General features: G+C 43.3%; 1 protein-coding gene across 1 annotated transcript in view; it reads right to left on the minus strand.

The window, feature by feature from the left end:
- The window catches only part of LOC112080646 (X-linked interleukin-1 receptor accessory protein-like 2), a 387439-nt gene that overhangs the window by 23241 nt on the left and 351958 nt on the right, over positions 1-12240 (minus strand). Inside the window, exon 6 of the mRNA XM_024146493.1 lies at positions 372-501. Within this exon, the coding sequence (XP_024002261.1) occupies positions 372-501 (130 nt within the window). The remainder of the gene's footprint in view (positions 1-371; positions 502-12240) is intronic.

Below are 12240 nucleotides of genomic sequence, written 5' to 3' on the forward strand. Positions count from 1 at the left end.
GGATTTACCCTGAATTAAATTGTTACGTGATTAGTTTCTCATTGTGTGCATGAGGAATTTCCCCTCTGTCCATTTAGACTGTAGTACAAATCCTGGAGCTGATATCGAAGCAGAAATCCCCTCCCGCTGATGGAGGTATTATGCTGTCAGTCACAGTGGACAGCACAGGATGTGGCAGTGGAACATCACACTCCTAATGAAGCCTGATGATTTTTCAGACCCACAAGACATTACTCCACAACCCTAATGGGCATAATATGCTAGTTTCAGTCACATCCACACTGGTTTCTGTATATAACCAGAAACTAGACACTTACACCATCAGAAACAGAGAAAGAGAAAAGTTTGCAGTGATAGATTATATACAGTACCTGACTTCACTTTCTTTAATGTGACCTGCCAGCTCCTCCACAAACTTCTCCCCCTTCATCCAGTAGATGATATGTCTAGACTCCCCGCTGTAGCCAAAGAAGGCCTTACAGTCTAGACTGAGGGGCATACCTGGAATGACAAAGAAGGCAACATTTGACAAGCGCACATTTACCTGAGAGAACTGAGAAAAGAACCCACTGGCACACACACACACACACACACACACACACACACTCCAAGCTCTATCCCAAACTCCTTTGAACAACACTGTCAACTAAAACCACTACCCATTTCAAATAACACACCATCATGCCCCATCTTGGCCAAACATGGTGGTGGGTCCACAACATCCTAGGCTGGGTGTGTAATACGGTGGGGTCCTGTAATGCTTTGTTTATTGAGTGCAGGCTAGGTGCCCCCTGGCATCACAGGGAAAAATCTGCTGCATCCAGCCAGCCCAGGGGTCTCTACAGACACACAGGGCCAAACAAGGCAGTTGGTTGGTTCCAAACACCACGTGTATAAGAAGCTACAATAATGCCTGGTCGCTGACTGCCAGCCTGGCATCACCAGAAATCAAAGGCTAGGATTACTGTGATGATCCAAGAAAACAAGTGACCCCTTCTGCCACCGCCCATCGTTCTCCTCCACTCCCGCAGGCTGTTTGAGGAAGCATCACTTTGGATTTGAAAAATGTGTTTTTGGCAGCAGAGTGTGTGTGTGTGTGTGTGTGTGTGTGTGTGTGAGCTCTTCCCATGTTCACAGGGGTATGGGCTAATGAGGTGTGGCAGGTTAGTTTTTGCAGATGGCTCCGAAGGTCTTACAAGGTAGTAAAAGCGGTCACACGTCGAGCCGTTTGGATAAACATCAGAATCAACATGACTTTGTGCTGTAGAGCTGACAGCTCCGAGAGAGGGCTGGAGACGTATGATCTGTGCAGCTGTCTGGAACCTGTCGTTAACGGCAACTGTAACGATAAACAACTCTCAAAAACAATACTCTTAAAAACCCACCTCTTGCCCACTTTTTTCATTTGCTGATGATTATGTAAATCAAATAATACAATTAAGTGCCAGTGAACCTCTCTCTCTCTCTCTCTCTCTCTTCAATGGCTTTATTGGCATGGGAAACATATGTTTACATTGCCAAAGCAAGTGAAGTAGATAATAAACAAAAGTGAAATAAACAATACAAATTAACAGTAAACATTACACTCCAAAAGAATAAAGACATTTCAAATGTTATATTATGTCCATATATGGTGTTGTAACGACGTGCAAATAGTTAAAGTACAAAATATGGGTTTGTTTGTGTAATCTGAGGGAAATTTGTCTCTCTAATATGGTCATACATTTGGAAGAAGTGCATCTCAGTTTCCACCTCATTTTGTGGGCAGTGTGCACATAGCCGGTCTTCTCTTGATAGCCAGGTCTGCCTACGACAGCCTTTCTCAATAGCAAGGCTATGCTCACTGAGTCTGTACATAGTCAAAGCTTTCCTTCAGTTGGGGTCAGTCAAAGTGGGCAGGTATTCTGCCACTGTGTACTCTCTGTTTAGGGCCAAATAGCATTCTAGTTTGCTGTTTTTTTGTTAATTCTTTCCAATGTGTTAAGTAATTATCTTTTAGTTTTCTCATGATTTGGTTAGGCCTAATTGTGTTGCTGTCCTTGAGCTCTGTGGAGTCTGTTTGTGTTTGTGAACAGAGCCACAAGACCAGCTTGATTAGGGGACTCTTCTCCAGGTTCATCTCTCTGTAGGTGATGGCGTTGTCATGGAAGGTTTGGGAATCACTTCCTTTTAGGTGGTTGTAGAATTGAACGGTTCTTTTCTAGATTTTGATAATTAGCGGGTATCGGCCTAATTCTGCTCTGCATGCATTATTTGTTTTACGTTGAACACAGAGGATATTTTTTATATATATGTTGAAGAGATTGGGGCTCAAACTGCATCCCTGTCTCACCCCATGGCCCTGTGGAAAGAAATGTTTTTTTTCCAATTTCAACCGCACACTTGTTTGTGTACATGGATTTTATAATGGTGTATGTTTTCCCCCAACACCACTTTCCATTAATTTGTATAGCAGACCCTCATGCCAAATTGAGAAAAAAAGCTTTTTTTTTGTTTTTTAAATCAACAAAGCATGAGAAGACTTTGCCTTTGTTTTTTTGGTCAATTAGGGTGTGCAGGGTGAATATGTGGTTTGTCATACTGTAATTTGGTAAAAAGCTAATTTGACATTTGCTCAGTACATTGCTTTCACTGAGGAAATGTACGAGTCTGCTGTTAATGATAATGTAGTGGATTTTCCCAAGGTTGCTGTTGACGCATATCTCATGGTAGTTATTGGGGTGAAATTTGTCTCCACTTTTGTGGATTGGGGTGATCAGTCCTTGGTTCCAAATATTGGGGAAGATGCCAGAGCTGAGGATGATGTTAAAGAGTTTAAGTATATGTAACTGGAATTTGTTGTCTATATATTTTATAATTTCATTTAGGATACCATCAACACCACAGGCCTTTTTGGGTTGGAGGGTTTGTATTTTGTCCTGTAGTTCATTCAATGTAATTGGAGAATCCAGTGGGTTCTGGTAGTCTTTAATAATTGATTCTAAGATTTGTATTTGATCATGTATGTTTTTGTTGATTGAACTTTGTGGTTCATCCATACATCTCAATTTTGGATAGATAACTCTTTGTGTTGTTGTAATAACCATCTGAGGCCCCCTTCTGCTTCAAACAGAGAATGAGGGAATATTTGAATATGTGCCATTGATATATGAGTGAAATGGTGTCTTGGAATGAGAAAATAACTAATTGAAGAGAAAAAAGCAAAGAACTTTTACCCTCCACACTACCTGTTACGTGCTCTGTTTTTGCTATGAGGAGGTGACTTCCCCTGGTATTGTCACATGGGAATGATGCCTCTGTATTTCTGGCAATCTTTCCAGGTGGACAAAGCCACTTCATTTTCAAAACAAATCAAATCAAAGTTTATTTGTCACGTGCGCCGGATACAACAGGTGTAGACCTTGCTTCTTACAGGCTCTAACCAATAGTGCAAAAAGGTGTTAGGTGAACAATAGCTAAGTAGAGAAATAATACAACAGTAAAAAGAGGCTATATACAGTAGCGAGGCTATAAAAGTAGCGAGGCTACATACAGACACCGGTTAGTCAGGCTGATTGAGGTAGTATGTACATGTAGATATGGTTAAAGTGACTATGYWTWTATGATGAACAGAGAGTAGCAGTAGCGTAAAAGAGGGGTTGGCGGGTGGTGGGTGGCGGGACACAATGCAGATAGCCCGGTTAGCTAATGTGCGGGAGCACTGGTTGGTCGACCCAATTGAGGTAGTATGTACAGTTAAAGTGACTATGCATGTATGAAAAAACAGAGAGCAGCAGCAGCGTAAAAAGAGGGGTCCCCAGATCTCCAGATCTCCTGTACCTCCCGATGTGCTGATTAAATGCAAATACTTATGAAAGGACCCTTTGACTCCTCAACAACTTTACTTACAAAGACCATAAAGAATCCTCTCATCCTGTGTCCAAAATGGCACCCTGGAGTGCACTACTTTTGACCATGGCCCACAAGGCCCCGTTTGGAATTGAGCCTCACACTGCCATTAGAGGAAACATTACAGAGCTGTTTTAAAAGAGGAGAGTTAGAAAGAATCAAGCCAGTTAAAGAGGATGAATGGGACCCCAGCAGTGAACCCATCCCTCAGTTGGTTCTGGTGATGGACACCAGCAGTGAACCCATCACTCAGTGGGTTCTGGTGATGGACCCCAGCAGTGAACCCATCCCTCAGTGGGCTCTGGTGATGGACCCCAGTAGTGAACCCATCCCTCAGTTGGTTCTGGTGATGGACCCCAGCAGTGAACCCATCCCTCAGTGGGTTCTGGTGATGGACCCCTGCAGTGAACCCATCCCTCAGTGGGTTCTGGTGATGGCGCCCCAGAGTGAACCCATCCTCAGTGGGTTTGGTGATGGACCCAGCAGTGAACCCATCTCAGTGGGTTCTGGTGATGGACCCTGCAGTGAACCCATCCTTTAGTGGGTTCTGGTGATGGACCCAGCAGTGAATCCCATCCCTCAGTGGGTTCTGGTGATGGACCCCAGCAGTGAACCCATCCCTCAGTGGGTTCTGGTGATGGACCCCTGCAGTGAACCCATCACACAGTGCGATCTGATCACTGGCACTTACACACAAGGAGTGAGATGATTAGTTACTTATACCATTATTGAAATGACATTTATTTGCCTGAGGGGGAAACAACAGCCAGAGGAAAGAGCAATATCTGAGACCAAATCAAGGCTGCTAAATAGCTAATCAAATGGCTACCCACAGGGCCGGCTTTAGCCTTTTGGGGCCCTAAGCAAGATTTGGTTTGCCCCCCCCACCTTGCAGAAAAATGTTTGTGACCACCCTCTTGACGGCGGAGAGAAGAAAACACATTTTAAAAGTACATTTCCTGCAATTCTACACATTTTGCCATGGGGAATAGAGAAAATCTTGCAGTTTTAAAGCAMGTTTTGCTATTGGACTAATATTTATTTTGTTGCAATTTTATAACAAATTTCATGCAATTCTACTTATTTTTTTCATGGGACAGAGCTAATTGTTTTGCAGTTTTACAACTTTCCTGCAATTCAATCCATTATGCCTTGGGGCGGAGATACTTTTTTTGTAGTTTTAAAGCTAATTTCCTGTCATGACAGATGCAATGTTAATATGATTTGAGTGAGAATGACTAACAAAATCAATGGGGGGCCCCTGGAGCCCAGGCCCTGGGGCCACTTTCACACTCACCACATAGGTAGGGGTAAATAAACATCATGAACAGTTTATTATCTATCCTGTTGCTTAGTCACTTTACCCCTACCTATATATACTGTACATAGCTACTCAATTACCCCTGCACATAGACTTGGTACTGGTACTCCCTGTATATAGCCATGTTATTTTTACTTCTTATTGTTGTTTACTGTGTATTTATTCCTTATTTCACTATTTCAATTTTTTTTTAAATTATCTTTAACTCTGCATTGTTGGAAAAAGACCCGCAATTAATTTATCATCAGTGTAGATTACACATTTATGCTACTTATTTGATTGTGAGAATTGAGGTGTGGATAGATTGTGGATGTGGCAAAGTACTGTGAAGTACAATGCTGATTGAAGAATGACGTGCTGCTGCCTCGGAAGAAATGTTCAACTGCAGCTTCCTAAAAATCAAACAGTCATACATCACATCCCATAATGTTGATGGTATGGCAAAAAGTGTGCAATGAATGACTATATTTGCAATATTTTTCAACCTTTACCACCATAAAACAGATATTTCAACTAAGAACGTGCAGTAGATCGATAAGATAACAATGGTTGCCTCTTCCTAATCACCTTGGTTAATATTTTGCCACGACATTAGCTAAATTGAGTCCTTGGGAGTGMCCTGTTAAAGCCTAATAATAAATTATCGGGGCTGGGCGTTGTGCCTGGAAAATGTTTGCAAATGGAGTGATTCTAGACAAGGTTGATGATTTCAATAACTGTAACAGGGCGAGAACACGCCTGACAAATCCTCCAGGCCCTAATCAATTATTGTAGAACATAACACACAATAATTACAGACACATCAAACTATTTTAACACTGGTTCATCTATTCTAGAACAATATCCACTACAAAATGAAAGCCTCTTTATACTGTACAGCTGCACTGATGACTGTGTGCCTCATAGAATTAAATATTAGTACTCTAGAATGGACATTAGGATCCTAACAACATGCCTAAAATTCGTCCATTTTGGTAAAGGAAAACTTTGATCAAATATGATAAAATATTGTGTAAAACAATGAATTTGTGGATATATCTTCACACTATGTTTGTTAGCTAGCTAAGCAGACAGTTTTAGTGGAATGATTCCATGCCTCATGCATGGGCCACTATGAGCACTATGAGCCCAGAACAGCATAAGCACAGCGGGTAACTAACCAAACACAGCTTATTAAAAAAAATAAACATTCCAGATTTAAAAAAAGTCTAATCCTCCCCTTAAGGTAGCCCTGACATACCAATATTCCAGTCGATAGTGTGTGTGAGAGAGGTAGAGAGGTAGAGGTAGAGGTAGAGGTAGAGGTAGAGGTAGAGGTAGAGAGAGAGAGAGAGAAAGAGAAAGAGAAAGAGAAAGAGAGAAAGAGAAAGAGAAAGAGAAAGAGAGAGAGAGAGAGAGAGAGAGAGAGAGAGAGAGATAATATTTACATTTAATTATTGTTAAAATTGAACCGCTGTAACAACCAGTCCTTATTTTGCAGTGGGGAGTCACACAGAGAGAAAGAGAGTAGGCTGGGAGGGTGAAGGTTCTGTTAACTTCACCCGCTGACGGTGCCAATTCCCACACGATGACTCATTAATACAATGTGTTGATGACTGCAATCTGCATAATCATTGCTATCAATATAATGATGAGATATTAACTTCCAATTTAATGTCTCTAGCCACATTACACGCTAAATTAAGACAGACCTTTTCATTGCACGGTGCATACAGACAGCAGGTTCAGGGTTAAACATAATGTTCACTAATGTTTTGACTCTGCAATCACGGCAATCTTTTTCAGCTCTTATTAAGGTTCCTTGGAGAACTCTGGCCCGATAAAGAACCTTTTGAGTTCAGTGGGGGGGGTTCTTAACGTGGCATCTGCAGTTCATTGGAATTCGAAAAGGTCCTTGAAATGTATGGAAGCCTGCAGATGTGTCCCTTTTATAGCACACAGCAACTTGACCAGTGTTGACTAGTGTTGATTTTGCAGTGTAACATTTCTAATCAAATTAAACTTTATTTGTCACATGCGCCAAATACAACAAGTGTAGACTTTACAGTGAAATGCTTACTTACAAGCCCTTAACCAACAGTGCAGTTCAAGAAGAATAAAACATTTACCAAGTAGGCTAAAATAAAAAGTAATAATAAAAAGTAACACAATAAGAATAACAGTAACGAGGCAATATACAAGGGGCACCGGCACCAAGTCAGTGTGCAGGGGTACAGGCTAGTTGAGGTAATCTGTACATGTAGGTGGGGGCGAAGTGACTATGCATAGGTAACAAACAAATAGCGAGTAGCAGCAGTGTACAAAAGGGAGGGGGGTCAATGTAAACTGTCCGGTGGCGATGTTATTAATTGTTCAGCAGTCTTATGGCTTGGGGGTAGAAGCTGTTGAGGAGCCTTTTGGTCTCTGGTACTGCTTGCCGTGCGGTAGCAGAGTAAACAGTCTATAACTTGGGTGACTTCTAGTGTTGATTCAGGAGTTAAATGAACACTGTAAAGAATTAAGAACCTTAAATGGTTCCCTTATGGCATGGCTCTGAAAAAACTTGGTTCCAACTGGAACCTTTATTTTGAAGTCTACTGTAATGTAGAACAGCTGCTGATCAGTTATATTATGTCTTTGGTAGAGTATCTTTGTATATGAGTAGTATTTTCATGGAGGGGTACTAGGGATAGCTTTACTGAACATTCTACCTCCATTTTTAGTATAAAGACAGGAAAAATGTCTGCCATATAGAGTGAGCCACTTGTGGAGAGAAATTAATGATTTGTGTGTACTGTACATGCTCCCAGGTACACTGTAATCTGATTTACAGGATGCCATTCCCAGCCATTTCCGTGACAACAACCTCACAATACTGTACATGCAATTCAATGCCTGGATACCTTTTTCCCCCATTAGACCCCAACAGTTTAAATTTGGCTATGCGGTGGGGATTGAGTTGTGGTTCAGAAAATGAAGGGCACCATTGCGATTGGCTCTGAATTGGTGCTGGTGTGTGTACTGTACAGTAAGAGGAGGAGCGGGGGGGGGGGGGTATCATAGCAACAAGTAGGGGGTGAAACTAGCTCCTACTGTAATCTATCAGCCCAGGTAAGGCAGTGTCATGTCAGGGATGACCTTGGCTGCGTTTGACAGTGGTGATGTGGGGATGTGGCCGAGTCAACAGTCCTAATTGGCCTGGATCTATCAGAACGGCAGGGTAATCAGCTCTACCTCTCCTCCTCCTCTCCTCGCCGCCGCCGGCTGACATGTCTGTCACTACCTTTACAATCCCAGCTCCTTTACCCTCGGGCCTACGGGGACCGTCTCTGCAAACTAATCATCTTTAATTAGCTGTGATTAGAATAGAGGGCCACTTGGCCTGGATAGAGTTATGGAGGAGAAGAGCTGTGTTAGGATATCAAGTGGGCCACTCGTGTCAGCAATGGCCCATCTGGTCAAAAGTAGTGAACTATAAACGGGAATAGGATGCTGTGTTCGCCTTAGCAATCTCACTAGGATAAAGACTTCCTCCATTCCTGACATTATTGAAAGAGATCGTGATACCTCACATCTCAAAATAGGGCTACTTAATGTTAGATCCCTCACTTCAAAGGCAGTTATAGTCAATGAACTAATCACTGATCATAATCTTGATGTGATTGGCCTGACTGAAACATGGCTTAAGCCTGATGAATTTACTGTGTTAAATGAGGCCTCACCTCCTGGTTACACTAGTGACCATATCCCCCGTGCATCCCTCAAAGGCGGAGGTGTTGCTAACATTTACGATAGCAAATTTCAATTTCCCCCCCTCAAAAATGACGTTTTCGACTTTTGAGCTTCTAGTCATGAAATCTATGCAGCCTACTCAATCCCTTTTTATAGCTACTGTTTACAGGCCTCCTGGGCCGTATATAGCGTTCCTCACTGAGTTCCCTGAATTCCTATCGGACCTTGTAGTCATAGCAGATAATATTCTAATTTTTGGTGATTTTAATATTCACATGGAAAAGTCCACAGACCCACTCCAAAAGGCTTTCGGAGCCATCATCGACTCAGTGGGTTTTGTCCAACATGTCTCTGGACCTACTCACTGCCACAGTCATACTCTGGACCTACTTTTGTCCCGTGGAATAAATGTTATGGATCTTAATGTTTTTCCTCATAATCCTGGACTATCGGACCACCATTTTATTATGTTTGCAATCGCAACAAATAATCTGCTCAGACCCCAACCAAGGATCATCAAAAGCYGTGCTATAAATTCTCAGACAACACAAAGATTACTTGATGCCCTTCCAGACTCCTTCTGCCTACCCAAGGACGTCAGAGGACAAAAATCAGTTAACCACCTAACTGAGGAGTTCAATTTAACCTTGTGCAATACCCTAGATGCAGTTGCACCCCTAAAAACTAAAAACATTTGTCATAAGAAACTAGCTCCCTGGTATACAGAAAATACCCGAGCTCTGAAGCAAGCTTCCAGAAAATTGGAACGGAAATGGCGCCACACCAAACTGGAAGTCTTCCGRCTAGCTTGGAAAGACAGTACCGTGCAGTATCGAAGAGCCCTCACTGCTGCTCGATCATCCTATTTTTCCAACTTAATTGAGGAAAATAAGAATAATCCAAAATGTATTTTTGATACTGTCGCAAAGCTAACTAAAAAGCAGCATTACACAAGTGAGGATGGCTTGTAGAAAAACGCTCCCAGAGAAAGCCAAAACTTGAAAAACCAGAGAAACCAACTCAGAGGGTGGCATCCTCTCGGCTGTGCCGGTGGAGGAGTGAGAACAGAACACACAGGGCCAAAGAGTTCAAGACTATGGGCATGAAATCCCCGCAGACAATAGGCAAGGACTAAAATACACAGTAAGGGGCCGTAGTTCATAGTATCATGGAAAAACAGGGCGGATCACCGAACAGAAAGTGAACTTGTCAGCCCGTGTTCCAGTCCAACCACGAGGACCCTGCGGGTTCCCGTTCCATAGACAGGAAAAACAGCAATCTGACATATACATGTCCCGACAGGTTTCGGGGCCAACCGCCGCCCCAACATAAAACAGGAACACGGGACGAAACAAACAGGGCAACCGCGAACAAGACACATCAACGCAGCCTGAGCCGCAGCCCCGGAGGAAGCAGACCTACCACCCAAAGAAAAAGAAAAGAAGTACGATGACGAAATCAGCGATACTAAAAATTCAAACCCTACATCCAAGAAACAGCCACAAATAACTACCAAAAACAAAACTACCTAGCCCCCAACACATAAACATAGGCAGCAAATTATCGGAGAGACAGAGGTCATAACTCTAGGCTACGCACCGATGAGAACGACCCGACAGGCCAAACAGGAAGATAAACCCACCAACACGCCAACACAGCCCACACAACTAGAGGATACTAACCACCAACTTACCATCCAGACAAGCCGAAAAAGCCCACAAAGCTCCGCCACGCACAAACCAAGCGGGACGACCCAAACCAGACAGAAAGACACGTCAGTGACTCAACCCACTCAATGACTCCCACCCCCATAGCACCGCATAACAAGACGAGTAAGCCAGACTCAGCCCTGTACAGGTTACAGGCCAAGAAATCCCAGGGAGAGAAGGGAACGCCAGGCAGAGACAGCAAAGGGCGGTTCGTTGCTCCAGAGCCTTTCCGGTCACCTTCACACTTCCTGGCCAGACTACACCACAATACATGATGACCTACTGAAGAATATGATCTCAATAAAGACTTAAAGGTTGAGACCGAGTCTGCGTCTCTCACATGGGTAGCAGACCATTCCATAAAAATTGAAGATCTATAGGAGAAAGCCCTGCCTCCAGCGTGTTTGCTTAGAAATTCTAGTGACAATTAGAGGCCTGCTCGTGGAACCGTAGCGTACGTGTAGAGTATCGGCAGCACCAACTCGGAAAGGTAGAGAGCAAGCCCAGTTAACCTTGAGTCTATGTAAAAACCTTAGAGATAATAACACCGCCTTGAAACCAGAAGCCAAGGAGGAAGGCTAGCATAGGGAGATAACTATAGCACTTTTGGTCAGTCAGATCTAGCAGCCGTATTTAGCACTAATGAATTATTATGTACGGAGCTAGACCAAAGGATAGGGGCGACGAAAAGTAGGCTAGAGCATGACAGTAGTGCTAGGAGCGCGAGAATAGAGCAAAAGCTAGATAATCTGCACATTTGGACACATAATACAGACATTCTAGCAATGCTTCACAATAAGAAAAACTCAAACAGCTTGAATATGAGATCGTGGGCAACCCAAGAGAAGAACAGGCCAGAGTGAAACAGCCGCGATGTCCGTCCAAAGTCTATTGCAGACCAAACTATGACAATACACACCAAAATGAACTGTGCAGAGTAAGCAAAAAATCCTTTGGCTCCTGGTGCGACCCACACACACAAAGGCCACGCATAAGTGTCCCGAATTCAGAAAAAAGAAGTCTCCAGCCACTCGATTCCTCTATGTCCTGAGAAACACCGCGGGTAAGCGAGGCAATTCGCGGAGAAAAACTATCACCATTCATTCTATTATAAAGATGATACAAGCTGTGTTGACAGCGCGCGATAGCAAGTGAGAAGTACATGTCACGAATGACATACCCAAAGACAACATAGTATATCCCGAAAAACAAAGCCTAGCTCCCAAAGACGATACCACCTAGAACCCTCAAACTCCAACGCTGACCTTGAAGCCAGTTTCACTGCCGTGTTTTTCATGTTTCCCATCTAATCAGGACTTAATTTAGACTGCTGGGAAACCAAGGTGTGCCGTGCAACTAATTACAGTAGAGACAAAAACCGAGCCAGGCCCGGACTTTGGTAGAGTAAGAGTGAGTACCCTGATCTAGGAAGGTGTACAGTACCAGGGTGCCTCCAAGTGGACCGAGAGACTGATAAACACTTCTAATCTCAGGCCATTCCATAAACCAGTCACCAATAGCCCCCAATGGTACACCCTGGCCCATCCCCACCCCTTTGCTAGCCCAATCGGCACTTTGCTCTGAATGATCTGCCTCACTGCATCCTGCTCT

Source organism: Salvelinus sp. IW2-2015, unplaced genomic scaffold (genome assembly GCF_002910315.2).
Source record: "Salvelinus sp. IW2-2015 unplaced genomic scaffold, ASM291031v2 Un_scaffold16404, whole genome shotgun sequence".
Lineage (NCBI taxonomy): Eukaryota > Metazoa > Chordata > Actinopteri > Salmoniformes > Salmonidae > Salvelinus > Salvelinus sp. IW2-2015.